This window comes from Protomyctophum parallelum (genome assembly GCF_964188405.1).
Source record: "Protomyctophum parallelum genome assembly, chromosome: 14".
NCBI classification, from domain to species: Eukaryota; Metazoa; Chordata; class Actinopteri; order Myctophiformes; family Myctophidae; genus Protomyctophum; species Protomyctophum parallelum.
The window spans coordinates 44,937,557-44,965,497 of NC_139709.1; the positions used below are offsets into that span (position 1 = coordinate 44,937,557).

At 41.5% G+C, this 27,941-nt stretch overlaps 1 protein-coding gene across 2 annotated transcripts in view; it reads right to left on the reverse strand.

Moving 5' to 3' along the window:
* Nucleotides 1-18,130, reverse strand: part of LOC310870009 (double-stranded RNA-specific editase B2-like) — a 30,343-nt gene extending 12,213 nt beyond the window's left edge. The window contains exons 1-3 of one of the 2 annotated variants that reach the window (XM_083781015.1): nt 17,971-18,130; nt 3,386-3,472; nt 2,065-3,023 (exon numbers count right to left, since the gene is read on the reverse strand). In XM_083781015.1, the coding sequence (XP_083637141.1) occupies nt 2,065-3,023; nt 3,386-3,472; nt 17,971-18,073 (1,149 nt within the window). In that variant the 5' untranslated portion in view covers nt 18,074-18,130. Of the gene's footprint in view, nt 1-2,064; nt 3,024-3,385; nt 3,497-17,970 lie in introns of both variants that reach the window. The other variant, XM_083781014.1, reaches the window with a different exon arrangement.
* Nucleotides 18,131-27,941: the final 9,811 nt, after the last annotated feature.

Sequence of the window (27,941 nt, forward strand, 5' to 3'; positions counted from 1 at the left end):
AACTTGCATCATTCCAAGTAGGCCAGTGCCCAATGGGCACCGCTGTAGAGGCCCCACGGGCACCGCTCTACGTCCACTTCACTGTCAGATTTGTGATTGTTTAGTCAATTTGAACATTTTATACTAGGAAACGGAAAATAATATTTGTCATGGGCATACGCATAACCATGCTTGTCCTGCTGAATACTGAATAAATATCAATCTGTCCCCCAGTATATAGTGATTTTTTGCTAGCTCAGTTGTTGAATTTGCATTAGTTTATTTTATTAGCATCATCTTATATTTCTGTGTTCCCTTTTAATTGTGTGATTTTCTGTGCAGCACTTTGGTGGACTTAACAGCAGCTGTATCATTACTCCTACCAATAAAGATATAAGGCTGAAAAAACAGTGGAGTTTATCGCTGCTGTCAGGCAGAAACATCTTATCTTCACATTCGAATGGGTTTTTTTTTGGGGGGGGGGGGGGTAAATGAACACCTTACTTGATCGTACAGCATCACACAAAAGCATCAAAAGTAGTAGTAGTACAAGATCGAAACGCGGCGCAAAGTGACACATTTGGAGCTTGTAGATCTGCTACTTTTTGCTATTTTTTAATTTGAATCCTGAAGAGTAACAGTTTTGGACAGGTTTCCACCCAACAGAGACGATATGATATGCCTATTGCACCCTCCGTTGTATGACTAAGTACAGTATACATCATGAAGCAGGCTACAAGCATTCACCCAGTGCTAATAGCCATTCACATAAAGTTGGGGACTTGGGGAGGAAGCTGAAAGAACATGAGATGCTATACCTGCTGTATGGCGATGGCACACAAGGTCATGTGTAATGAGTGTGTTAAACAATTATCAGCCAAATTAATATGCTCTTCACACCGCCTCCTCGCTTGGTCTGCGTCTCCTTGGGCTGGCGGCCGCTCCTCCTTGATTCCTCCTAATGTGCTGTAATAATGTTCATTAATGCGTCACAGTGGCTGATAGACAGTTCAAATTGGAGTATGGGGGTATGGGTTGGGGGAGGTAGGGGGGTGTTATGCTAAGTGATCAGCAGAAGAGTGAGCCGTGAGAGAACTCATATGCAGGAGTGAAAGAAAACCAAGAGGTATTATGACAGCCAGAGGGGGATCATGTAACTGAAAAGCCTACACTACACCGAATGTATACAGTATACAGTAATTGGTATACAGTTTTACTGTATACCAATTACCATTCACTTGCTAGTGATAGTAATATGTGCAGTTTGTGAACAAATCACAATGTGGTGTTCAATGGAGAAGTCACACACTGCAACAGCCTGGCTGCTTGTTAGCCAAATGGATTAAGAATTACTGCTTTTGAACTAATACAACTTTCACACCCTGTCTGTCACTTCATCAGTCATTTATTCAGTTTCTTGATGTCATGGACCTAGAAAGGGCGGCCTGTAATTGGTCTACTTTTGTGGAGGTAGACATACCCTACATACATAAATACATCCATGACTCACGACAGACAGACAGACAGACAGACAGACCTCTGCAGAGGCATCTCCCACACCCTGAAACAGTCTAATCTAAAAATACCCCTTGCATCATCTCTTTGTGTGTGGTGAGACATTCTGCTTAAATTTACAATGCGTGACAGCAAGATGCCATGAGGAAGATTCTTTGCGGTCAAAGAGGCATTATGAAGTAGTTCTGAAGCCACGCTTGAGCATGCAGGACACCATTCACCTCTTGAGCCTCAGGACACAGTGGCCTTAGTGTTACATTGCACAGTCCATTTGGTAGCATTGCAAGCACCTCAGACACATTTATCCAGACCATTTAGAGGGCTGGATGACCATAGCAGTCAGGGCAAATTCAATGACCCATTCAGCGTGGGGAGACTACACTGCCAAATAATGAGGTAAAACGTGTTTTAAAATATCAAATCAGGGTTTTTGTTTGGTACTTCGTTTCCTGCCTTGGAGTTTCTCACTTGTTTTATTTATTTCGGTTTATCATTTTCATGACTGCAACATTGTATTAGTATGTGTGAAAACACACAACTGATCCACACTTTAAAGATGGACCTGCTCACCTGAGGCAGCTGGCTTTTGTCTCTGCTGGTAGTGTGGCCCGGTAGCCTCCTGTCCATCCCCAGGCTGATGTGGTAGAGAGCCTGCAGCGCTGCAGCGGCTGCCTGGGCCTTAGCCAGCAATTTACTGTGGCCAGAGCCCTCAAATATCTGTCCTATCACCCGGACCACCATCACGAAACTCCGCACTGGCCGGCCCTGCAGCCTCTCCGTCAGGCAGATGTACCTGAGCCCCGGGTGCAGTTTGTTCAGCAGTGCCACTGGACTGAGCTGCTCTGAAAGTGAAGCACTAACCAGCTGCCTCTTTAAATTAGCTGAGGACAGCAAGTCTAACTTGAGACGCACAAGTTGTCCTCGTTTACACATGCTGGAGATCAACTCTGTCCTCCCTGGCTTACGGTGCATGAGGTCACACTTTTCACGCAAGGATGACTCAAAGTCTTTGAGGAACACGTCAGGGATGTCCAGCCTGTCGGCGGTGAAATCCACAGGGTGACTGGTGAAGTTTCCCATGGCAAGGTGAGTCTGGGAGGCATTGGGGAACTGGATGAAGGAACGCAGAGCCAGCTCCGCTGCCCTCATCTTGGCCTGTTTCTTGGTTGTTCCACGGCCCTCGAACCAGAGCCCGTTCACCTCTACGCCGATAGAAAACACTGGCGCGTGCAGTGGGCCGGTCTTGGACATGATCTCGTAGCGCAGGCCTGGCCGCAGCTCGTTCAGCTGAACTAAGGCATTTTTGGGACTGACAGTCCACACTGCTCTCTTACAGGCTCTCTTAGGTTGATTCTGGTCAAGCAGTCTGTCTTGTCCGTCCACCAATGGCTGCTTCCTCTTCAGCGGTCTCATCCCACCCGTAGGGAGGGTTGTGCAGAAGCATCCTGCTAGGTGATGTGTTGCTGGTACCTCACAGTCCACCTGGTTTCTGTGATCCTGGTTCTCTTTTACCTCCACACCACTGGGACCTGACAAAAATCAATATTGTGAGCTTTTAAATCAGCCGATTCCGCTGCACGTCTCTGCATGAAAACACTGTGTTGTTGGTGGTGAAAATACTCCCAAATATCAGCTTTTCAGGAATGAACAGATATGAAGAAAAACAGACTTACATTTAGGATGCAACTATTAAACTTTTGATTGAACTGGAAAAATTAGAACCCACATATTGTGTGTTCTGACCAGAGCTTTCCACATATCTCCATATTTCATCTTTTTTGTATTTTCATAATTAATGTCGATGGGTCAATAAATATTTGATGAACCAAGTAGCCGACATGGACAAACGGCCTAGCACGCCTAGACGGCACACTAAAACATATTCATTTACCTGAATCGTGTCCCTCTTCAGCAGACGTCATTCCAACGTCTCTGTGCCTCATGGAGTTGATGACGGTTGTTAAACCATTGCTTCGCCCTACAACGGCACCACCGACACCATCTGTTAATTGAGCATCACAAACGTTAACAATACTGAATTGACATTTCCCTACTGGATATTACAACATTTTCCTGCAGAGGAAACCGGCCCTGTACCGAAATCGCTGTACAGTGAGTGATGCTTCCACCGTATGGTTTCATATTCACCGTCGACCGTAAAAGTAATGAGATGGACTCGAGGTAAACACATTTATGGCGATGATACAAACATAACATGTGAAGCCGGGAAGGAGGAAGGCGAGGCCATTACAGTACTCTCTAAAGGGAAGGGAGAGGAAAACAAACATCGAGGCAGCTCAGAGCGAGCTGGGGGTAATTGAAAGGTACGAGCCAAGGATTTCAAACGTGGGAGATCTAGGAGCCTGATTAGAAATGAGAAGCTGGAGAGACTTTTCTGAATTCAGCTCCCATCGTGATATCGTTACATTTGTGTGTAGCGAACCGTAATAGTTTGAGAGGACTTTTGATGAGAGGTAAAGAAGGAAAGGGTGGAGAGACAGCGGGAGCACACAGAGGAGGATCCCAGAGTTTGGAGTTTAACCCATTCTGACCTGAGATCAGATTAAAAAAATGTCAGTCGTTCTTCGATTTTTTTCAAAAATAGCAGACCTACAAGCTCGTATCGCGCCACTCGGTGGCGCGATATGAGCTTGTAGATCTGCTATTTTTCAATAGCTAAAGCATAACATGATGCCAACACCAAAATGGGTGCCCGGTCAGAATGGGTTAATATGGAGGAGCATACAGGGGCAGTGGTGGAAAGTAACTAAGTACATTACAACTGTACTTAAGTAAATGTTTTAGGTATTTGTACTTTACTGGAGAATTTCCAATTTCCAATGCTTTTACTTCTACTCCACTACATCTCAGAGGCAAATACTGTACTTTTACTCCACTGCATTTATTTTAAAACTTTAGTTACTAGTTACTTTGTAGATTTTGATTAGTATTACAAAAAAAGAAACATACATTAACCTCATCATGCTGTGACTGCATTTGAAAACCTGAAATGAGACATTCTGCATAATGACTACTTTTACTTTTGGTACATTTTGATGCCAATACTTTAGTACTTTTACTACAAGTACATTTTGAATTCCGGACTTTTACTTGTAACAGAGTATTTCTAGATTACAGTATTGATACTTTTACTTAAGTACAACATTTGAGTACTTTTTCCACCACTGTGAAGGGGTTTGAGGGGACGGACGTGGCGTGGTCATTTTATTGTCACGTGATGGGATGCAGTGATTCACAGCGTCCAAGGAATTGGAAGAGAAGGATTTGGAGAAGCCTGCGTTCTCCCTGCGGTGTCTATTAGCTTTGAAGAGTTTAATGATTATACTATAATGATAACATATCATCCTTTTTCCATTATAATGATGATAATTATGATATTAGTTTGACTTTTACGTATGTGTGAACACTGACAAAAGATCTGTAATCACTTTTTAATGACCCCCTCCCGTCTTTGTTATTTCTTACATAAGTGGTACATGTAATAATAGTGTCTCACTCCAAGTATGATATTCTGCATTTAAAACAACATAGCCCACAGATGTGACACATAATGCGCTACAGGGTTTATGCCAGATGAGTCCGAGAAACTAATCTTCTCTCTTTCTTTTCTCCATTATTCATGTTGAGACTTGGCTTCGCCGGGAGATACATGGTACTTCCGCATTGACAATTTAACAGATTGCCCTGCACATATATGTGGGGCAATCTGGGTTAGTGTTAGCCCCTGAACCAATGACCCCAATTCCCCTTAGATTTATCGGATACCTTGCAGCTATTTAGCACAACGCTCATTTGGTACGGCAAGAAGTGCACGGAGCAGCCTGTGAGAGTGCTATAGTACCCGATGTCAGCTCTACCATGTAGAACGGAATTAACCCATTCTGACCCGAGATCAGATTCACACGAGGTTTCCACCGGACACACACTGGTCTGATTAACCCATTCTGACCTGAGATCAGATTCTAAAAATGTCAGTCGCTCTTCGATTTTTCAAAAAATAGCAGACCTACAAGCTCGTATCGCGCCACTCGGTGGCGCGATATGAGCTTGTAGATCTGCTATTTTTAAATAGCTAAAGCATAACATGATGCTGACACCAAAATGGGTGCCCGTTCAGAATGGGTTAAACCATTCTGACCTGAGGTCAGATTCTAAAAATGTCTTCTACATCCTGACAGTATTCTGAAAAGGCTATATGTTTCTATGTCAGTCGTTCTGCGAATTTTCTAAAATAGCAGACCTACAAGCTCGTAGCGCGACACTCGGTGGCGCGCTATGAGCTTGTAGATCTGCTATTTTTCAATAGCTAACACCAAACACCAAACACCAAAAGGGGTTCCCGCCCACAATGAATTAAACCGCACCGTGAAGTAGTGGCAGTGTGCACACGCAGTAATAGGTTCTTGCTTCATCTACTACTCCTAATAATGACGACATACTGAAAGTACATGTTGAGGCCGCACTCCTTAAAAGGGATCATTGCTTTTACTTGGATTCACAATATGGAACGACTAATTAATGGAAAGAGCAGCACATTTTCACACAATGGTGTGTTCTCTTTGCTAAATGCAAACATGTTCTGTAATTGGGACATTGAAAATGGTTCTTGAGATTATGTGAGCTAATAGACGGAGACACATTTCTGGTAGGATATAGGTTACTTGAAGCTATAACACACAAGTTCTCGGGGGACTAGTTGCGTCCAGGAATGCCAATAGCCTACTGTAACTGTACAGAACTAAGTACCCTGGTTTCTACATTCCATGACTTGCAGACCAGAAGCCATTTGTTTTTCCAAAAAGAAACTATTAATACCACTGAATCAAACATTCTTTCCTAAATCTTCTGCCTAGGTGTGGCAGAACTTCTAGAGCATTTATGTATTGTCTGTGTGAAATTATAATAGGGGGCACTGCATATGATAATGAAGATAATGAACAGTTGTACACTAAACTATTATGCATTAACCTTGCAACTTGCTGTTATATTAGGCGTACAAGGCTATTAAGCAGTGGGTTGGTATGGGCGAGGGCCGGGCGGGGGGGATGTAAAATTGTAATTGTAATGATGTGATTCCTTGGCTTTCTGAAGGTGACAGGTGAAGGTTGGGGAGGAGGAGGGAATGTCCTGCATCATCTCGGCTTAATGAGGATGTTTATTTTAGGATGAAATAGAAATAGTAATGGTGTTTGTCTTCAAGTTTCATCATCGTAACCCCTGATTCCTCTCCTCTCTATCATTTATGGTTTTCTGTTTGCACTCTCGCTCTCCCACACACATGCACATATTCATGCACATGTGCAATGCACTGCACTGCACCGCACCGCACCGCACTCACACACACACACACACACACACGCGCACACACGCACACGCGCACACACCCATGCACTCATCCTCTCTTCCGCTTTGTGTTCAGAGTAAGTACGGGTTAATCAGGATGCGACCTGGCAATGCCTTGGCTAATGTACCTGTCAGTTTGATCGCACAAATTCTGGGAAATGTAAAGTAGGACTCCTTTGTAACTACTGCTAGGCACACTGCACTTATTACCATTTAAAGGGTGCCGGTTTCAGGCATTCCACATACTTTTATATTTTATCCAACTGTTAAGTGACTCAACAGGTTTTAACGCCTTTGTTCTCGTAAGGCTTTTGTTATAGTGATGTGGCGGCGCCTTTGCCGTCTGCTGCCACCCACACTGTGTAGCGTTTAGCAGGAGCTGCCTTTAAACCTCGGCAGGTGTTGTGCCATGCTCTCCAATGGCTGAGTTGAGCTTAATTAAGAGCTACTCCATCGCAGAACAGTATGTGTCGCTTACCAAAAACAGTGATCACTTCTTCTTAGTCAGCAAGCCACACGTACTATGGAGTATTAGGCTTTCGACACAGAATTGAACCTCCAACCTTGACATAATTGGCGGCACGTTCAAGCCTTTGATGGACACATGGTATGAATTCCATTACCCAGGTTCCACAATTCAGGTCTTTGTAAGCGGCGTTTAATGACTAAATAATAACTACATTGGATCCATAGGAGCACAGTTTGTTTATATAACGGTTTTGGATGTAACAATATATACTTATATCTCTGTAAGTCTGCAAGTATTTCCCTCTTTGTCAAAAATAGCCGATCTACAAGCTGATTCTCCAGAATAGGGATGCTAGGGACCCATCTTTGTGTCGTGGACCAATTTTTATGCGTCGCTAGTAAATCAGATTTTTTCTTTCTATTTAAAAACAGATATATGCCTGTATATTATTTCAAAAGATTTTTAAAACTATAAACAAATCCCAAATTTTCCTCAAACAATTCCAATTTCTTTTGTTTAAAGTTTAAAATTTGGGAACCACTGCTCGAGGGTACATGTGGGTGCTTGCAGAATTGACAGTGTTAAATATAGTACCTTCCAGAATTATGAGCACCCATCATAAATATGAGCCTCACACGGGTTGTAAAAAAAAAAAAGGAAAATTATACAACACCATAAACAAGCTACTAATAATCATGTTTTATTCAGTGCTTGTTGGTAGCACAAATATTATTCTGTTTTTTCCCCCTTGACTACAGTTGTGTTGTGATGCTGGCACTCCAGCACCGACTGTAGAAATGTGTACGGTCATCACAGTTACTTACTTTACATAACCGTCAATTTGACTGTCATTCTCATGAGACAAGACAGGAGAGAGGAGGAGAGCAGAGGAGAGGAGTGTTCGTTTTTTCCAGCAGATTTTGATTTAGTCGTCTTTTGAATAATTATTATAATTATGTGTTAGTTAGTCCTATTTAGTCTACTGAAATTGTTTAGTCTTAGTCAACAAAATTAACACGAGAGGAGAGGAGAGGAGAGGAGAGGAGAGGAGAGGAGAGGAGAGGAGAGGAGAGGAGGAGAAAATGTATGTCACATTCTAAAGCATATATGTCAAACTCAAGGCCCGGGGGCCAAATCAGGCCCGTGAATGAATTATCTTTGGCCCGCGGGATGATATTTAATTGGTATTAGAACTGGCCCTCTGGTATATTGCACGGACCACCATATTACTACAAGTCCCACAATGCACTGTGAGTGCATTGTCACGTATCGAGGGCCCGCAAGCGCAAGCATGCGTCTTCTCTTCACTATTGATCAGCAGTGAAAGTATATCACTTGTGGTCAACTTTCACTTTCAGCTACCCCTCTCACCAAAAATGGCCCGTGTGTTGAAACACAGTCCGGCCCTCGACTTGTACCAATTTCTTTATTTTGGCCCACTGTGTATTTGAGTTTGACATCCCTGTTCTAAAGCATGCATGTTTATCAAACCTCAGAAGTCAAATTTCTTCATCCAGCCATTGTTAATGATCCTGATTTAATAGAATAATGAAATTAGGCATGGCATCAGTGTGTGTGTGTGTGTGTGTGTGTGTGTGTGTGTGTGTGTGTGTGTGTGTGTGTGTGGGGGGGCTCTCTGACAGCTGTGGATAATCTCATTTGCTAGGCATAATTAATGGGAAGCGCTCTCATTTGCTTGTAATGCGCGTTGCCTTTCCTCAAGGGCAAAGAAATAGACAACTTTTTTTGGGCGATCTCTCCAAACTGCATTATTTTCACTGTGAATTATCAATGTTTTGGTGCTGCATATTAAAATCCAGAGTGTGATATTTTGACTCAGAGTGTGGAAATTGACCCTTACGGGTCAATACTTATGGGTCCATTTTTATGCTCTGGAATTTGCATTCCAGACTTGTTAAATGTGGGAGTTTTTAATTGCTTGATCTCCAAGTCTAATTATGTTGTAAGTTATGGTATTTCCATACTTACTTGTTAAAGTGAAGTCAGGTTCATATCTCGTATTAAGTTAGGTTGGTATAATGATTGGTTGGTATAATTTAGCTCTGATTTTCCTCACAATGTTTGACCTGTAGGGTGAACCAGATGGTTTCAAGAACAATTCATTTACATTGCTGGGATTATTCGAGTAGATTAACGCAAATGCTCAGAATAATTAGCAATTAGCACTTAGTTTGACTGTGGTGTGTCCACTGGGCTTCTCTGTCTGTGTGTGCTGAAAGGTTGCCTGGCTTCCAGTATAGACCGATTCCGTAGCAGTTTCATGGTCGCAGCCTACGTATTTCCTGTAGGCGGACTCGACGTAGCTGCGGGGATAAAACCCTCACCAGGCGCACCTCTTCCACTACAGTGAACAGCAGAGTGACTGATGTTAGTTTGCCTCAAACTTTACTCCTTTACCTGCTTTTTCACTAACACTAACATTACAAAGATGCCCAGAACATCGAGATGAACCTGTGTAGTTTATGGCTGCTCCAACAGTAGTGGCAACATAAAAAATAAAATAAAACGGAATGTCTAATATCCACCGCGGTGGCTGAGACCAGAGCCATTGAGTAATGGTTGAGACGAAGCAGGGAAAGATACATATCGCCAGTCTTACCCAATACCAAATCTTTCTGTTTTATGAACACAAGGCTGCTGTATTTTATACCTCATACTAAGCATTTAAAGTATGACGTATAAAGTAATTTACACTAATTTCTAGGAAGGGACTCAAACTTAGTTTTAGTTTTTTCAAGATATTACGAAACGGCTGATTCGGTCTGGTTTATTAACCAGGCTATGGATTACCAGCCTATAGGTGCCTGGAGCGCTTGGTCGGCCCAGGCCAGGGATCCAGACTAAAAAAATGACCTAACCACAAGTAAAGCGACTTTGAGTACCAAGAAAGCGCTATATAAATTGGATGTATTATTGAGGGGCACTAGCACTTGTACTTGTCTTTTGGAATATTTTTTCTCTTGTTGCTATTTAAACCCTTTTCCTCCCCAATTCAGTCAGTCACATGCCAATTATTTCCTCCTACATACATTTCTGTGTGTTATCTGCTGAATCCTACTGACTCACCTTCTTGTGAGGAGCCTCAACCGGGAGGACATAGCCTCCCGCCCAACACTCTCTGCTGACAGGTGCTACCCCCTAGCCTGTGTTCGTAGAGATGACAAAAGCCAGATGCACCAGGGTAGATTTGAACACCCCCAAACTCCATTGTGGTGGGCAGCTACTTCACCATGCACTACGCCACCCAATTGCCTTGCTTTTGAATACTTGTGTTTTTCTACTTGAGTATAATATCATTGTCCACCACTGCTGGCTTCCAAGTCCACACTGACTGGATGCAGAGGGGTGTTTCAGTGGCTGCTTCAGTAATCTCTGCCAGACCCACATTGCATGCAGGCAGGGCTGTGTTTGGGCTGATAAGGAATATACCACCTGGACCTTCATTTGAGCAAATATGTCACTGGCCCTCTCACTGATTGTTGCTGAGTTGGTGAGTGGTTTGGAAAAGGGATTCCAAAAGCAAATGTTAATTTAACTGTGTGAGATAGCGGGTCCATTTTTACACCCTCTTGGTTAAATTACCCTTGAGGACATTGCTGTCTGCATCTTTTGAATAAAGGTACAACACCCTGGCTGCCCGCTGGCCAAGTGGTCCAGGTGCATGCCACATAGGCCTATAGACTTTGGCCTGACTGCGTGTTCCAGTCCCGTTCATGACAACCTTTGCTGCATTTCTCTCCCCTTCTCTCTTCACTTGATACTATCAATAAAGGCAGAAAAGCCTAAAACAAATCTTTAAAAAGAAAAAAAGTTAAATACCCGTGCAAATACTTTCTGTAACACAGTGAAAACATGTTCTGGGCTGGCCGATGAATCTTCTTGTTCCGGAGTGATCATAATACTTCAACAATCATCTCAAAAGAGTTATCAAATTCTGTTATGTGGCCAAAAGGTTTCTACCACTGGTTGTCTCTAATTTTCACTTACATGGTGTTCAGTATGATTGTTTAGCAGAAACAATCAAAGTAGTAAACTACATCATACTTTCGACATTTTTCAAGGAAACTGTCTTAAGTCCCCACACAATTTGTGCCTGTTAACTTGCTTGTGCTTAAGTATTTTACAAAAGTAATACTCTGCATCATTAAGAGCTTATTCCAGGCAAATATTCTAAACAAATCATTGTAAAGACAGACAAAAACTACTACGGACAGCAGGCAAGCTTTAAGCTTTCTCCCATTTAAATGTTTCCCTCTGTAATTCTCTCTCATTGTAATAGTCATTAGGGAAATGAAACAAGGAAAGGACTGTGTGGAGAGCGTGGTAATAGCCGCCTCCAGCAATGCAAGACAGAGAGACTGATATAGGAGACTAAAACAAAGGTTTAGGCTAAATGCATACGTTTGCACAAAGGTTTTTAAGTGTCACCACACAATTGTCAAAAGGGTCATGTGAACCTTTCGGTTAAAATACGGAATACAAAAAGTTCACCCAACAGAGGGCTAGGAGGCCAGGGCCTTATCCATTGGGCCACCGGGGCTGTGACAGTCAGTATTAAGGGAGCAAAATAAACAAACATTGGAGACACCAAAAATGCAATCAGCTTCCCCCAGAGTGCACTTTCTATTTTAAAACTCTTAGCAGAGGATGGTTTCGATCCATCGACCTCTGGGTTATGGGCCCAGCACGCTTCCGCTGCGCCACTCTGCTATCAGTCACCCCAGATGGGACTCGAACCCATAATCCCTGGCTTAGGAGGCCAGTGCCTTATCCATTAGGCCACCGGGGCTGCAACAGGAGCTATACCACAGCCTGTGTTGTACTGTTCAATTGTTCATTCCTACAATGAGATTGTTCTGTCACATATGTGGACAAACCACAGTGTCAGTTAGAGAGAGAAAGAGACAGTGGTGGAATGTAACTAAGTAAAGTCTTTATTAAGGCTACATAGGGTCATAGTATTAAGGGAGAAAAGCGCTCGTCCAACAATGCTTTCAATTCGGCCCATCGAAGGAACCACAGATGCACTCAGTTTTCCACAGAGTTTATTTGTGTTCTGATGGCTGCACCCCATGACTGACAACTCATCTTACCATGCCATTCCAACACCTATACTGATTATTGTTGGCAGGAAATTAAGCACAGTGTGCTGAAATTAAAGTTATGAGTCACCGTCGGGAGTGAAAACAAAGTTTTATTTTTGGAGGATATCATTATCCGTGCTTTTGAAATAGCAACTCTATTCAAATCCTCACTTTAATCCTTTTGAAAGGCATTGACTCTCACAAAACAGAGTGATAGCCTCGTTTTATGTGAAACTGTCTCCGTCATAATCAAAGAAACGGCACCCCCTTTCAATATTTCCACGTGGGCTCTAATCTGGTATTATTCAATTATCAACACGTTCCAATCAGATGAGAACGTGTCTGCTACTGTACATACAGTGAAGTCATTATTTTCAACGTGACAAAGTCCCAACAGAAGGTGTCTATTAACTTGTCTGCTTGTTGTTGTTGTATTCAAATCAGCAAACTGTGATGGCTGAGAGGTTAAGGCATTGGACTTGAAATCGAATGGGGTTTCTTCACATTGAACCCTGCTCAGTATTTTCTGAGGTGTTTTCTACACTGCTTCTGTGACAATTTAAGAATCTTTGAATACATATGGATGGAAACTAGTTTAAGGTGTTGGCCTTGAAGTCTCCCGGCACTGAAATCTCTTTGTGTGACTTTGATTAAACTGTCCTCACTTTCCACTATGAATTCAACAACTCTCACTAGAAAACATCTCCATTCTTGTTTCTTTATCAGGTCTGTTACCACCAGTATAGTCAATGGCTTAAGGTGTTTTCCACAGTTATTAAAAACATACAATTAATGTTTTAGAATAGCCATACAAAGAATAGAATCATGTCTTAAGTATTGAATCCTCACAACTTTTCAACATAATCTCTCTCTCTTTTTTACTGTTTAGAAGCCATCATGTATTGTGGATCCTCACACACAGCAGGGCAATTACCTACTTCTGATTCAAGAACACGTAAATTGCTTTCCAAAAGCAGTTAAATCCAGTTTTCCTGCATTGAAGTAAAAAGTCGTTTCAAAGGGCAGCACAGAAGATACTGAAAAAGGCCGACTATTGTTTGCTGATTCTACAAACAAAAAGTACAAACTTCTCATGTCAATTGCTTTCTTCTTATTTGTACCATTCCTGTTAATTTGATTTGTTTGTGGTAAATGTTCAGGTGTGGATGATAAAATTAGATATAAGGGGAATTTATTTTCAAGGGGATTGGTGCACAGTGCACACATGTAAAACACACATAATAGTAATACCCAAATTACAATAATCTAATTTCTGCCTCCTCAGTTTGGTTTGAATAGCAGCAACACACGGATAGTGGAACACAACCACATAACATAAGACAGACAGACTTTGAGCAACATCAGAAGCCATCTGTCATTGCAATATAATGGTTTTGTATATGGTTGAAACACAAACCGGGTTTTCGTAGAAAGGCAAGCTGAGTAAGTATGCGTTGGTTGTACTTTGCAGCACCTTCCTGTCTGCACGGTTGAAGACATCCAACATTACTAAAGAAAGTGTCAGGAAGGTTGGAACAAATTCATATCATTTAATGGAGATTACTTTGGAGATTATACATCATAATGATGGTGTTTGCCTTAATCTGTGGATTAAATAACTTTTTGATAAGCCCAAAGTCAAAGGGAGAGAAAACCAGTCAAGCACTGACATCAAGTAATGAGAGAGAGAGAGAGAGAGAGAGAGAGAGAGAGAGAGAGAGAAGAGGGGTGGGGGGCTGGGGGGTGTCGCAGTGGTGCGTTTAGTGGAGACGGAGGTTAATATAGGCTCATTGCACATTGTGTTTGGTTGTTGGAGTTGATAGGCTATATGCCTATGATGTGCTTAATTCCCTTGGGTACCTTTCCTCTATCACTGTTCAACCAATGGATTCAGTGTCGTAATACAGTCAGTCCAATAGCCCCATGCTATACAGGTTGGGGTACCTGTGTTTGGTTGTGAAAGCTAAATAATACAAAATTAAGTGAGGGGTGTCTTTGTTTGTTTTTGTATGTCACAGGGGGCATGCTTAAAGCAAACATTAAAAAGTCCATAGACTTAGCTGTCACATGACGCCACGGGGGGCATGCTGATGTTCCTTTTTGCTTATGTTTGGGGCGCATGAAAAACACAAACATAGCCTTAATTGGCTGCCACATGACGTCATGACTGAAACCAGATGTTGGAGAGGCTAGTGCCCCTCAATAATACATCCAATTTATATATCGCTTTTCTTGGTACTCAAAGTCGCTTTACAAGAAATGGGGGGTCCGTGATCAGATACATATCAATTTGGGGGTCTGTTGCACAAAAAAGTTGAGAACTACTGACATAAACAGTTTGAAAAAATTAAAGGGAGAAAAACAAGAAACAAGTAATGCGACAGGATCTCCTCACTGGTCAGCAAAAACACCTTGAAGACCTTAACAGGAGCCCTCGTACAAGGTTTCTTTGACTATGCATCCACCTCTTGGTACCACAGCACCTCAAAGGCCCTTAAAACAAGGCTCCAGACCTCTCAAAACAAACTGGTCAGGCTCCTACTTGGCCTCACCCCCCGAACCCACCTCACCCCTGCCCACTTTGACAGGCTGGGATGGCTTAGGGTCGACGACAGAGTACAGCATCTTGCAATGGGTCTGGTCCACAAGATTCGATACACCACCAAGATACCCATGTACCTGTCTAAATACTTCCTTAATGTAAACGAAGTCCACACCCACAACACCAGAGGGAGTGCAACAAACCATGTACAACCCAGATTCGGCACAAACAAGGGACTAAATTCTTTTCGCTCCTATGCCACCAAAATGTGGAACGCCCTACCAACAGTCATTAAGACATGTGAATCCCTTGACTCCTTCAAAACCGCTCTCAAAGGGCACCTATGGATGGCTGCAATTCGAAACTGGCCTCTGTAAAATCTGAATCCCCCCCACCCCCCACCCCATTTTCCCTCACTGTATATTGTATCTTTTCCCTTTTTTGCTTCCCATATGATGAATTCCTGTTCTGTTCTTTACCTACAGAGAAATGTCTATTTGTATGTCTCTAAATGTTTGTATGTCTTTAAATGTTTTGATGAATTGAACAATGTGGACCCTGTTGTAAACAAGTGTAATGCTTAATTGGGTCGTCCACTCACAGTTGACAGTCTTTGTATTGAGTTTGTGCTTAAAATGTACTGTAAATTCTACAAACTGTTAATAAAGATTTCAATCAATCAAAAAAACAAGTAATGCGAGTAAGGCCCCGGGCCCTGGTTCCTATGAAGCCTGCAGTGGTGTTATGTTTTGCTAAATACCAATTCTATACATTTAACTTTCTTTGGGTTAATCCTCAGCTGTCTGATAGCATGCTGACTAAAACAGAGCCCTCTCTGTTCTCAGGACATATTATACACATGAACAACAGATTCAAACTCAACATGGTACAGTGAGTTTCCATTCCCTGTTCATTATGTCAGAGGAAGTTCAAATCAGGAAAGAAAAGTTTTCTTTTTACAGTGTTGTACTGTACATTTGCCTTGAAACTCGTATTTATTTAATTAGAATTACACTTCAAAGGTTGCAGAGTGTCAGAGGGGTGAGGGTGATGAGAGAGAGGGAAGCAGGGAAGCCAGCAGAGGAAGGATGAAGCCCTGTGGGGGGCCTTTACGCACGTGTCTCTGTGCTTGCGCGTGTGTGTACGTGCATGTGTGCCTGCGTGTTGTTGAAGATATGAGAAATAGAGAAAGCGAGTGTGTGTGTGTGTGTGTGTGTGTGTGTGTGTGTGTGTGTGTGTGTGTGTGTGTGTGTGTGTGTGTGTGTGTGTGTGTGTGTGTGTGTGTGTGCGTGTGTGTTTGCGCGTGTATGTGTATGTGTGTATAGAATTCTATCTCCTGCTGCAACAACTTGCAACATCTCAGCCTGGCCAGATGAAATGTGAGCAACATTTAACAGCATTTCGTCCAGGGTTGTGTGTGTAACTCCATCATAACTCATATAGTACAGATTTTTTTATCCAGCTATTTGTCCCATAATATACAAGTCATCCCTGATATTAGCAACATGCTTATTTCCAAACACCCCCCGAGGTTTGCACGCCCTATTGCTGATTTAGTTAAATGGCCAGAAGCACATTGCTAATGTGTTTCCATGAACCCAAAGCCACTAAGGAGTCCTCTACCACAGATTGCAGAATCCCATCAGTGAAATGGCGTGCCAACGTGCTCCGCTAAGTTTGACTGTGTGTGTAACTGTGTTCCTTACAGATCCAAACTGCTTCAAATCCCATGGCTGAATGCCGGATACGTCATCCAAAAAACATTGACATATTTTGGGCATTGAAGTAGCAGCTGTGTATAATCTGCTGGAACCCCCCCTCTCTGAATTCAGGACAATCGTAACAATTCGTCAAACTACATTTTATAGCCAATACATGTTGATTTGTTGTTTTGAAATGACGAGCCGGCGCCAGCGCTCGCCCAGCAGTCTGCCATCACCTCGCTTCTTGCCCTCAGGGCGTCTTACTGATGATATGGAATAAGTAACCAGTAACCAGTAATGGAGTAAGTAACCAGTAAGACGCCCTGTCACGCCTTGTGACATGTCACGCCACATCACGCCTCATGACACACTCCATATATGGCTCTGGCTGTCTCCATATGCATGGAATACTATTTATATAACGGTCACTATCACATTATGGCTTTTGTTTTTCAAAAATATGATTTCATTTTAGAAGGATCTTTTGACTTTCCAGTAGTTATCAAATTTCTAGATAAATGTCACATGTAAGGATACAATTTTGAAATGGGAACCTTTATTCCTAGTCCAAGTAGGTTATAGTGAGAGCAAAAAAAAGGCAATGGCTGAGTAATGAAAATGGAATAGGCTTAGCAGGCACTTTGAATATGCATTTTAGATATGAGTACAAAAGCCATCATGGAGTAATCTGCAGCATTTGCTGTGGATTAGTGTTGGAAATGGGATGACAATGGGAGTAATCCTAAAGGGCTGACCTGTTGCCCAGACTGCTATAATTATGATTGCTCAGAGCTCTCATTGTGATGAGACTTTCACTATATTAAGATATGAGAAACACAGAGTACAGGAATGCACACAATAGCCTAATGGAACATGGTATTATATTAGAGCGAGAGAAAGAGAGAGAGAGAATCAAGTGTGGGCATGTGAGGTCGGCGTACAAGCGCACGGACACATCTGTCACATCACATGTACTTTTTACGCATGATATATCGAACCAATTATTTGTTCGATCTCCAGAATTATATCACATAGATATGGACTTAAAATTCCTATAGGAATTTTAAGTCCATCATGATCTATTCTATACCGTGTATCAAACTGTGGAATTCTCAATGATGAGACAATTCTTATGAGCCAAAAAACGGAAAACTTATCTCTGTAGGCAGGGCAGTCTGTTCCAGGGATTGAGGGATATGCATGACAAACTATTTACGATATCCTATCAATCACATACAACAAAAGTAAAAAAAAAAATGTATAGCGTAGCTGTTGAAAACTAAAACAACTAACCTTTGCTTTGACATCTTCTTCTACGCTTCCTTTTGAACTTGCATCTTTGTTGGCTTTCGGAGGTTCCCATATCCCGGGCGTCGTTTCCGTTAAGAGCAGCCATTGTGTTCCAGCAGTAATTTAGTTACACGAAATTGAAGTTTGTCCTTGTGATTGTTGCTCTTTGAGACGCAGCTCGCGGCGGACAAAGTGTCTGAAGTTCCTGCTGTGTGAAAAGCTGGAGAGACTGAACGACCCCTGTCGACGAATCAGCACCATGAACAGCTCTCTCTCTCTCTCTCTCTCTCTCTCTCTCTCTCTCTCTCTCTCCCTCCCCCCTGGAAGCTATTTATCTCTATCTTATCTATTTCTCTCCAACTTCTCTATCTTTCTCTTCACTCTCCCTGCCTTTGTTTTTTTTTCTCTCCTTTCTATCTTTCTTCCCGGTGTGTGTGTGTGTGTGTGTGTGTGTGTGTCACTGTGTGTGTGTGTGTGTGTGTGTGTGTGTGTGCGTGCGTGCGTGCGTGCGTGCGTGCGTGACTGCGTGTGTGTGTGCGTGTTTCTCTCTCTCTCTCTCTCTCTCTCTCTCTCTCTCTCTCTCTCTCTCTCTCTCTCTCTCTCTCTTTCCTCCAGGGTGAACATACAGTAATAGTAAATGTGAAATCAACAGGTGGTGCTTATAGTTGATTGGAATGAAAGCCTGAATAACATTGGGGAATAACTTTGGGGAATGGCCTACCATCAATGAGAAAAGGAACCATTTATCTATTGGCTATTGAAGGTATTTATATAGTTCTTTAAAACTATTACAATATTCATATAGGTATGGATTTTATTTCCATTCATTGGTCTTCGATCCTCCTTTATTTTGATCTATTAATTGGTATCTTCAGCGCCGGTTCCATTAGAAATGTTAAAAAATAGAGGAGCTGCAGTGGTGCACTATAGTGACACGCTGTGAGCTTGCAGATCTGCATTTTTTGAATAGCCAACACGTGAATAGATGAAGTGGTTAAATTCATTGTGATGGTATATAATATTAATTACTTTAGCTGGGGGGACCCCCTGGAACCACCCCAAGGACCCCTGGGAGTCCCCGGACCTCTCTTTGAGAACCACTGCTTTATATAGGTTTCACATCTTCATGCTATTCTGTTTGGACAGCATGTTCTCATGCTTTCAACCTTGGCCTACAACTACATGCAAAGATCACTTTTAAACACCACGGAAAAGGGGCTCAAATAATTTCTAATAGTCTTAGACGTATATGCTGAGATGTCCTATTTCAAATTAAGATATACAAGGCCGTCTATTTATCGTCATAATACCTGTTTTGCATAATCCCCACCAATTACCACTTCACCTTTGCCTTTAATCCCTGCCAATCAGCATTAATTTCTCAAGGTGATAAAATCTTAACATACGACAACATTCCAATTAAGATTAAAATAGTTGTGACTACATTTTATTGTTTTGTTATCGTCACTTTGTGTTTATTCGAACCTCGCTGCCATCACCCCGTATGGGTCGCTTTGGTCCCTGTTCCTTTTTGTTCCCGATGACTGAGTCTCTCGTCAATGGATTAGCAAGACGATGTAGTTCTTCTTTCTTTTTCTTTATCTCTTGTCTCCAGGTATCCTCCGTGCTTGCAGGCGGATTGTCGTTCAAGCCCCTGGGAACAGCACCTGACTGACTCCCCGATGGGTTCTTGCTCGAGTTAGACACGGTTTCTTGTCACATATATACCCTGACAAATTGTCAATGTTCATTTTTAACCCTGAGAGTGTTACATTGTAAATTGTGCTTGGGTTTTTAAGATGCTGGGGCCCTTGCCTTCCCCGGAGTTGTGGAATGGCCTAGAACGACTCAGGAGGCAGTATAAGAATTAGTTTAAGGTCATTTTATTCTTAATTCTTCAACTTTCTGGAGGATTATTGTAATCTCTGTGTTTGCTTCACGACTTGCTTCAGTGCTTCAATTTGAAAACAGGCAGCATGCATTTCAGGATTGTATTTTAAGAGATGCCACTATGAATGGAGTTGGATTCTGAAGTACTCAAATTAGTTTACGATTAAAGTTTCTCTGAATTGCGTTAAAAACTAAACCCCGGCCCATTCTCTCTGAACCATTCAGTGGAATAAACCCATTTGTTGAATCCATCAGCTTTTGGCAAAATCCTTAAACACATTCTCACTTACTAAACACCAAATTGTTCGCACTTAAGTTATTTCTAATGATGTGATCGAACCAATACAGTGTAAGCTAGTTCAGAGTGCACATGTGTATAGTGTGCTGAATGTTGATAGTTACAATGAATAGAATCAATCTGAGAAGCACCTTGTTCATGTTATTCTTCAGGATTTTGTGTTGGAGGGTTTTAGGACAATATCAGTTTTCACCATGGTGTCAGATGCAACAGTGGTTTACCAACAACATCAATTCATGTAGGTTGTCGTACCATTTGGTAATCAGACCTCCTGACTCTGTGTCACTGAGAAAGACACAACCCCTAAACAGGCCATGGCTATACTAAAAGGACATATATACTAGGTTTTATCCTCGTCACAGCCCATTGTTCCATTGATAGCTCAGGCTATAAGCATTTCCCAAGCTTTCCTTTCTTTAACTCTGAGACTACGAAGCTACTTGCCCCTTGCCTGCATCTGAAACGCGTTGGGTTTTACAGTCTATGGTACCTACCTAGAATCTTTGATCAGCCTGCAAGCTTTGCTAACACAAAGTCTGTCATATGCAGGGAATCCGTTGATGCACTCGGCAGTCTACCCCCACTTCTATAAGCGTGCATTTGCAATCAACCAACTAGCTGAATTCATTGGATGTGGATGTTACTACACTTACTGTCCATATGCAGCCATGAAAGCCTGTAGTTGAAAACCAATTAAATTTGATATCACCAGTTCATTGGTGGAATGTTCCAGCGACAGAGCAGAACAATGCTCTCACACCAGATAAGAACAGTCCGTCACTGATTGCGTATAGTACACAGTTATACAGTGTTGGCTTTGAGCATATCTTTGGATTTACTTTATTTGGAAGGGACACCACCTATTAATGGACAATACACACACACGCACACGCACACACACACACACACACACACACACACACACACACACACACACACACACACACACACACACACACACACACACACACACACACACACACACACACACACACACACACACACACCTCCAAGACCACACAACTTTCTTAATCTTAAGGGATGTGGATGTTTAAGTACAGTATAATCGTATTAAAACAATAAATATTTGTATTACCTGAATTTCAATACTGACACATGGCACAGGGACAATAGGACATCAATAGGACACAGTGCATACTGTTGTTGACATGTACATGTGCAGTAGACTATTCTGTGGCAAAAGTACAGTAGGCTACCGTATAATAGTGTGTGGCTGCAGGGTACAGGATTGACTGAATAGGCTGCAAAGATAAGTATGTTATAATAAATAACATTGTATTATCATTCCTCCATGCAGACACCAACAGGTAACTTTCTGGTGGAAATGAATACAATATTAGAGGACCTCACTGCAACCAGATATCTCATAAGGTGCAATCGATCTGAAACTGATGTTAACACAGATATAGCAAGAAGGCCATTATTGCATCTCATGAAAAACACAATGGTTACTGTATCTCAGCCCGTGGCAAAGGTCCCAGGGGGCAGGGAGCATGAAACCATCTAAATGAACAAAGTAGGACACAGCACTGTGCATGTGTGTTCCCTAAGGTCAAACATTATACACTGTTTCACTATGATGAGAGGCCAAAAATATTGTTTGACCCTGAAGGTGTGCTCTTTGTCGCCAAGCTTCAATTAGGTCTTGTATGGACCGTGAAGGTACAACAGTATATTTATAATTATAGCCTGAGAACTCACCTCTTCACCTCTCAACCCCCAGCACTCCTCATTCCTCATTCCTTCTTGTTATATATTTTGATATTGTATCTATCTTCTGCAGGTGTACAGTATGTCGATTACTTGTTCACATAAACAGTTATCGCTTAACCACAGATGCTTATTCAGATAGCATGTTCCTCAGACAGATACCAGGTTGGATGTTTACCTGGTATCCTAGCTAATTTAAAGCATTCAAATGTTCATGCCATTTACTCTGATTTTGATTTTGCAGGGTTATGATGTCACTAAAGTGGTGATATTTCGATTGGGCCTTTTGACTCTATCTTTCAGTTCTCAGGAAGAAACCAAAAATACACAGGGAAGACATATTTGAATTTGAATATTATAACCACACCTGGAGGTCTATAAGAGTAATGTTACCGGTGACTCCATAGACATACCGTAATACAAAACAGACTGTTTTAATCTATTATCATGTGTGGTTGCATCTCCCTCCCTACTGTACAAAGGACGCTGTTAACTTCATGTTCGACTCCCAACTCTTTGACCTTGTAAAATATCTGAACCCAGGAAGTGCTGAAGTTCTATTGTCTCTCCGAACTCTGCAGTTAATGCAGTTAAGTCTGGTCATGCTTGATTGAAATACGTAGAGGGGTGTTTCATTACACAGTGAAATAAAGATCATATTATGATTAGCTTGATTTGATTTCATGAATATTTGAAAGGCATACCAAATTGCTGATTAAATATTTACTGTTGGTTTCCATTATAGTGTGGGGTGATCCTCATATCTCCCAAACGATTTAATCTAATATTATACTTCATCAATATGTTTTCCTGCTTGCGGTATCATCAGCTATTCGTAATTAAGTCTATTGTTATGCTTTGCTATGATCAAAGCTAAATTGAGTTTCTCACGGAGGGATACTCTTACTGCATCGTTTACAACTATATGTTTGCGTTTACGATGGCACGCAATTAGAAAGCACTAGAGATAGGTTGCAGTGGCACAACATAACAACCCATTGTAGAGATTATTTCATCAGCTGGTCCCAAAGGAGGGAATTAAACCCCTTAACCCTGATAATTAGTACTATTCTCTACTCATTAACCTAGAAATGGCATGGAACCCCGAACCCACTCTCTAGTTGAGCCATTCAGGGAGTGGAAGCTTTAAAATCGACTTTGCTAGAGCCATGCTCTCTGTCCACTGCATGAGCAACACAGACTCTAGTCTAGACTCTGTATGCATGTGCTGTGTAGCTGAGATTCAGCACATGACACCACACACCTTATAGTCCAGCACACACCCTTGTGCGTCATTGAGGAGGTTCCAGGGGGTTCACAGCAAAAATAGTTAATATGGCATCAAAATCAGTTTAACCACTTTAACGCTATATGCAATTGCCGATCTACAAGCTCACAACGACAGGTTGGGATATTGTAGATCCAGCTTTGTTTTACAAACATCTTGATCATCTTTGAATCCTTTAACAACACAGTTCTTGCACGAAGGTCCCTGGAACAAATATATTTTCAGATGAGGTCAAGGGGGTCCTTCACATTAAAAGGTTTGAGAACCAGACCACTGCTCTAGTCTACTTTATCAACAAGGTAGCAACCCTTCATGTAATATCCTTATATAATTTATGTTTGAGTAGAACCTCTTAGTTGGCCCAATAGTTGGCCCAACTGACTTTTGGGCCCGTGGGCCTGTACCCATTCAGGGATCCAGGCGGCTCTGCGTCCATGGCAACACTTGCACCTCTCGTGTCAGCTTCATCGAGAGAGACAGAAGCTTGACCACATGGAAGCCTTAGAAACCAAACTCACACAATCATATGCAAACAAATCTTCTATGATTCAATCTCAAGTAAACTATCAGCTGAATCTCTATGCTGAGATTTAAACTCTGGTGAACCGTTCACTTTTATTCGCTCACAACACTGTACTAAAATTAATTTGTTCCCTATCAGACCCTTGCAGACAGTTTGATAAGATATATCCGCAAAGGGGAACTGGTGCATGGAATTAGGGAGGTGAAACATGATCTTAATTACAGGGGGAAAGCGTGAAGTTACTCTACTTTGAAATGTCACATTTCTCACTCTGAATGACATTATGGTGTAAGGTTGCATCTCGATAGTCTTACCCTGGTGACTGGTCTGACAGAGTGGAGTGGGTGGGGCTTACCGAAAGGTCTACCTTTCTGAGAACAGTGGTTACCGGTATATGAATATTACATTTAATAACCTGTGGATGTGTTCCTTCTTTCCTTCTTCGGATCCTTCCTTCCTTCCTTCCATCCTGGATCCTTCCTTCCTTCCCTTTGTGTTGGCATGTAGGGCAGCAACAAAGGCTTCCACTCCTGTCTGTTCTCTCTAGGCTATGGACCAGAGCTATAGTTCTGGGCCAGTCTGTGGACTAAACTTGACTGACTTCAAACAACAAATTCAAACACAAAACCAAACAACTTGGCTAGTCTTGCGTGTCTATAGCTACCAGATCCTTGCTGATTATAGGTTTCAAAATCAACAAATAACTTTTTGATAAAAACTCACCAAGCAAAGTTTGTTTAATTTGTATGACATCTCCTTACATGTTGTCACCCTCTGCTGGTGACAAAATGTAAGCAAAAAAAATAGTGTCAAAGTATCAAGCTGCTGTAGCAAGCCTACTGAACTTTACATTTCAATATTTGGCCACTAGAGGTCATTGTCCACATGTATACAGTTCACCTCATCTATACAAATGGTGTTGAATGGTGTTGTTACACTGATGAGCGAGTTATTGCACTCTAACTCTATCAAACTATTTCCTTGGCTTAATTCCTGTCTGGTTATTGTCTCCACCAGGCCGAAGGCATGGGGGGAGAGTATGTTTTGCACTCCGTCCGTCCGTCCGTGTGTGTGTCCGTGAGCAGCTAATCTCCGGCACCGTTAACCCGGTCGATGCCAAATTTTGCACACACACTCCCTGGATGCCAACGATGAACCTCTGCCCCAAGATTTCCAGAACGGCCTGTTATAGCGCCACCAGGAGGCCGCTTTGTGCAAAACAAGTTTTTGCACAGTACACCTACAGATTTTGTCCAAACATCGCGCAAATTGGTACACAGTCTCTCTAGTTACTTGCGCAAGCAGAGCGCGCAAGTAATGTTTTCGCCCGGTCTCTTCCGCCGTGACAGCTGTCCCGCCATTCGATGTTTATGCAGAAAAACATCAAATCTGTGCCTGTTTTGCTGGAACCAAATGACCACAAATGACCATATTTCTTACGTCATCATTTAGAGCTAGTCATACGTATACTATATACATAATCAGTAAAAATAAAATAGCAAATTGTGCCTGATCTGCTGGGACCAGAGTACGTGGTGTGTATATGTATGACTAGCTCTTAATGATGACGTAAGAAATATGGTCATTTGTGGTCATTTGGTCCCAGCAAACCAGGCACAGATTTGCTGTTTTCTTGCATAAACATCAAATGGCGGGACAGCTGTCACGGTTTTTGGCGCAAAGTAACCACAGTATACCACTAATCAACTTACAACTACACACTTTATACAGTATAGAGTATAGAGTATATATGTATACGTATATAGTATATGCCTACAGTATATACTATATACTATATATATTTCTTACGTCATCATTTAGAGCTAGTCATACGTATACTATATACATAATCAGTAAAAATAAAATAGCAAATTGTGCCTGATCTGCTGGGACCAGAGTACGTGGTGTGTATATGTATGACTAGCTCTTAATGATGACGTAAGAAATATGGTCTTTTGTGGTCATTTGGTCCCAGCAAACCAGGCACAGATTTGCTGTTTTCTTGCATAAACATCAAATGGCGGGACAGCTGTCACGGTTTTTGGCGCAAAGTAACCACAGTATACCGCTAATCAACTTACAACTACACACTTTATACAGTATAGAGTATAGAGTATATATGTATACGTATATAGTATATGCCTATATACTATATATATACTATATATATTTCTTACGTCATCATTTAGAGCTAGTCATACGTATACTATATACATAATCAGTAAAAATAAAATAGCAAATTGTGCCTGATCTGCTGGGACCAGAGTACGTGGTGTGTATATGTATGACTAGCTCTTAATGATGACGTAAGAAATATGGTCATTTGTGGTCATTTGGTCCCAGCAAACCAGGCACAGATTAGCTGTTTTCTTGCATAAACATCAAATGGCGGGACAGCTGTCACGGTTTTTGGCGCAAAGTAACCACAGTATACCGCTAATCAACTTACAACTACACACTTTATACAGTATAGAGTATAGAGTATATATGTATACAAGTATATGCCTATATACTATATATATACTATATATATTTCTTACGTCATCATTTAGAGCTAGTCATACGTATACTATATACATAATCAGTAAAAAATAAAATTGCAAATTGTGCCTGATCTGCTGGGACCAGAGTACGTGGTGTGTATATGTATGACTAGCTCTTAATGATGACGTAAGAAATATGGTCATTTGTGGTCGTTTGGTCCCAGCAAACCAGGCACAGATTTGCTGTTTTCTTGCATAAACATCAAATGGCTGACAGCTGTCACAGTTTTTGGCGCAAAGTAACCACAGTATACCACTAATCAACTTACAACTACACACTCTATATAGTAATATGTATACGTATATAGTATATGCCTATATACTATATATATATACTATATATAGTATATGCCTATATAGTATATGCCTGCTTTGCTGGGACCAAACGACCACAAATGACCATATCTCTTACGTCATCATTTAGAGCTAGTCATACGTATACATAATCAGTAAAAATAAAATAGCAAGTTGTGCCTGATCTGCTGGGACCAGAGTACGTGGTGTGTATATGTATGACTAGCTCTTCACCCAAACTTATATAGATAGAAACTTGAATCATACTTAATAATACTAGGTGTTTATATGCATAAAGTAGGTAGGTAGCAAATAGTTACATCTAAAAATTATACATTTCAAACGTTCCTTCACAGAGATACTGAGATTTGACAGTTTACAGCGGTCGAAAGGACTTGCGCGCTCTGCTTGCGCACTAGTTGGCCATTTATGGCCTACTAGTGTGCAACAAGCAAGTATGCACTCGACAGAGTGCAGTTCTAGTTCTATCTATCTTTAAACTTACACTCAGGGTTTGCCTGTAGAGAAGGCAATTCATAGAAAACAAACTGACGTTTAACCACTTGCATTCATATTCTGGGGAAAACATTAGCCAAAAATAGCAGATCTACATGTGAGCTTTTTATGGCAAGGAGATTTGGGGCTCTATTTTTGTCAATGCTAAACCCCTTATCCCTAAACTACTTACCCCGTTTTTTACTATTTTGAAAATAGTTTTGGAATAGTTCAACTATAGCCGATCTACATCGACACGCTGTGAGCTTGTAGATTGGCTATTTTCACTATTCAAAAATGCTTCATTATAGTAAAAAAGGCAAAGTAGTTTAGGGATAAGGGGTTTAGCATGGATGTTTAGATGGAAAAAAGAGTTCAGTTGCAACTCAGGTCAGTTTTTCTAAGAATAAAGGTTTTAGGGGTTAGCTCACCATGCCTTTGCAGCCATTTGGAAGAGAATGAGGTTTCGGCCAAAGACGAAGAGGATAATGATCAAGAAAACCAAAAACACGAAGCAGATGAAGAACACGGGAGTCTGGATTACCATTCCTGTCAAGAAAATGCAAAATAATCAATCCATCTAAAAACCATCAATTGGGATAATTCATAGTCAGTGCACTGCACACAGATCAATAACTGAACTGTCGATAGATATTTTCATGGTCTTTAAAACATTTGAAATGGCACTGTGATCTTTTTACGCACTCATCCTTGGCCTAGAAGTGGAGTTGTGGAATACCCTCTTTAACTAATGATATTACACATAGTGACTTTACCATTAGTAATGCTGAGGACCAATGATGAATGAGTTCACGATAAATTTGTGATGAATTAATGGATGAGTTCATCATTAATTCATCAATAATTTATTATTATAGTCGTGTATGCATTTGCCCCCTCAAGGTAAGTTAA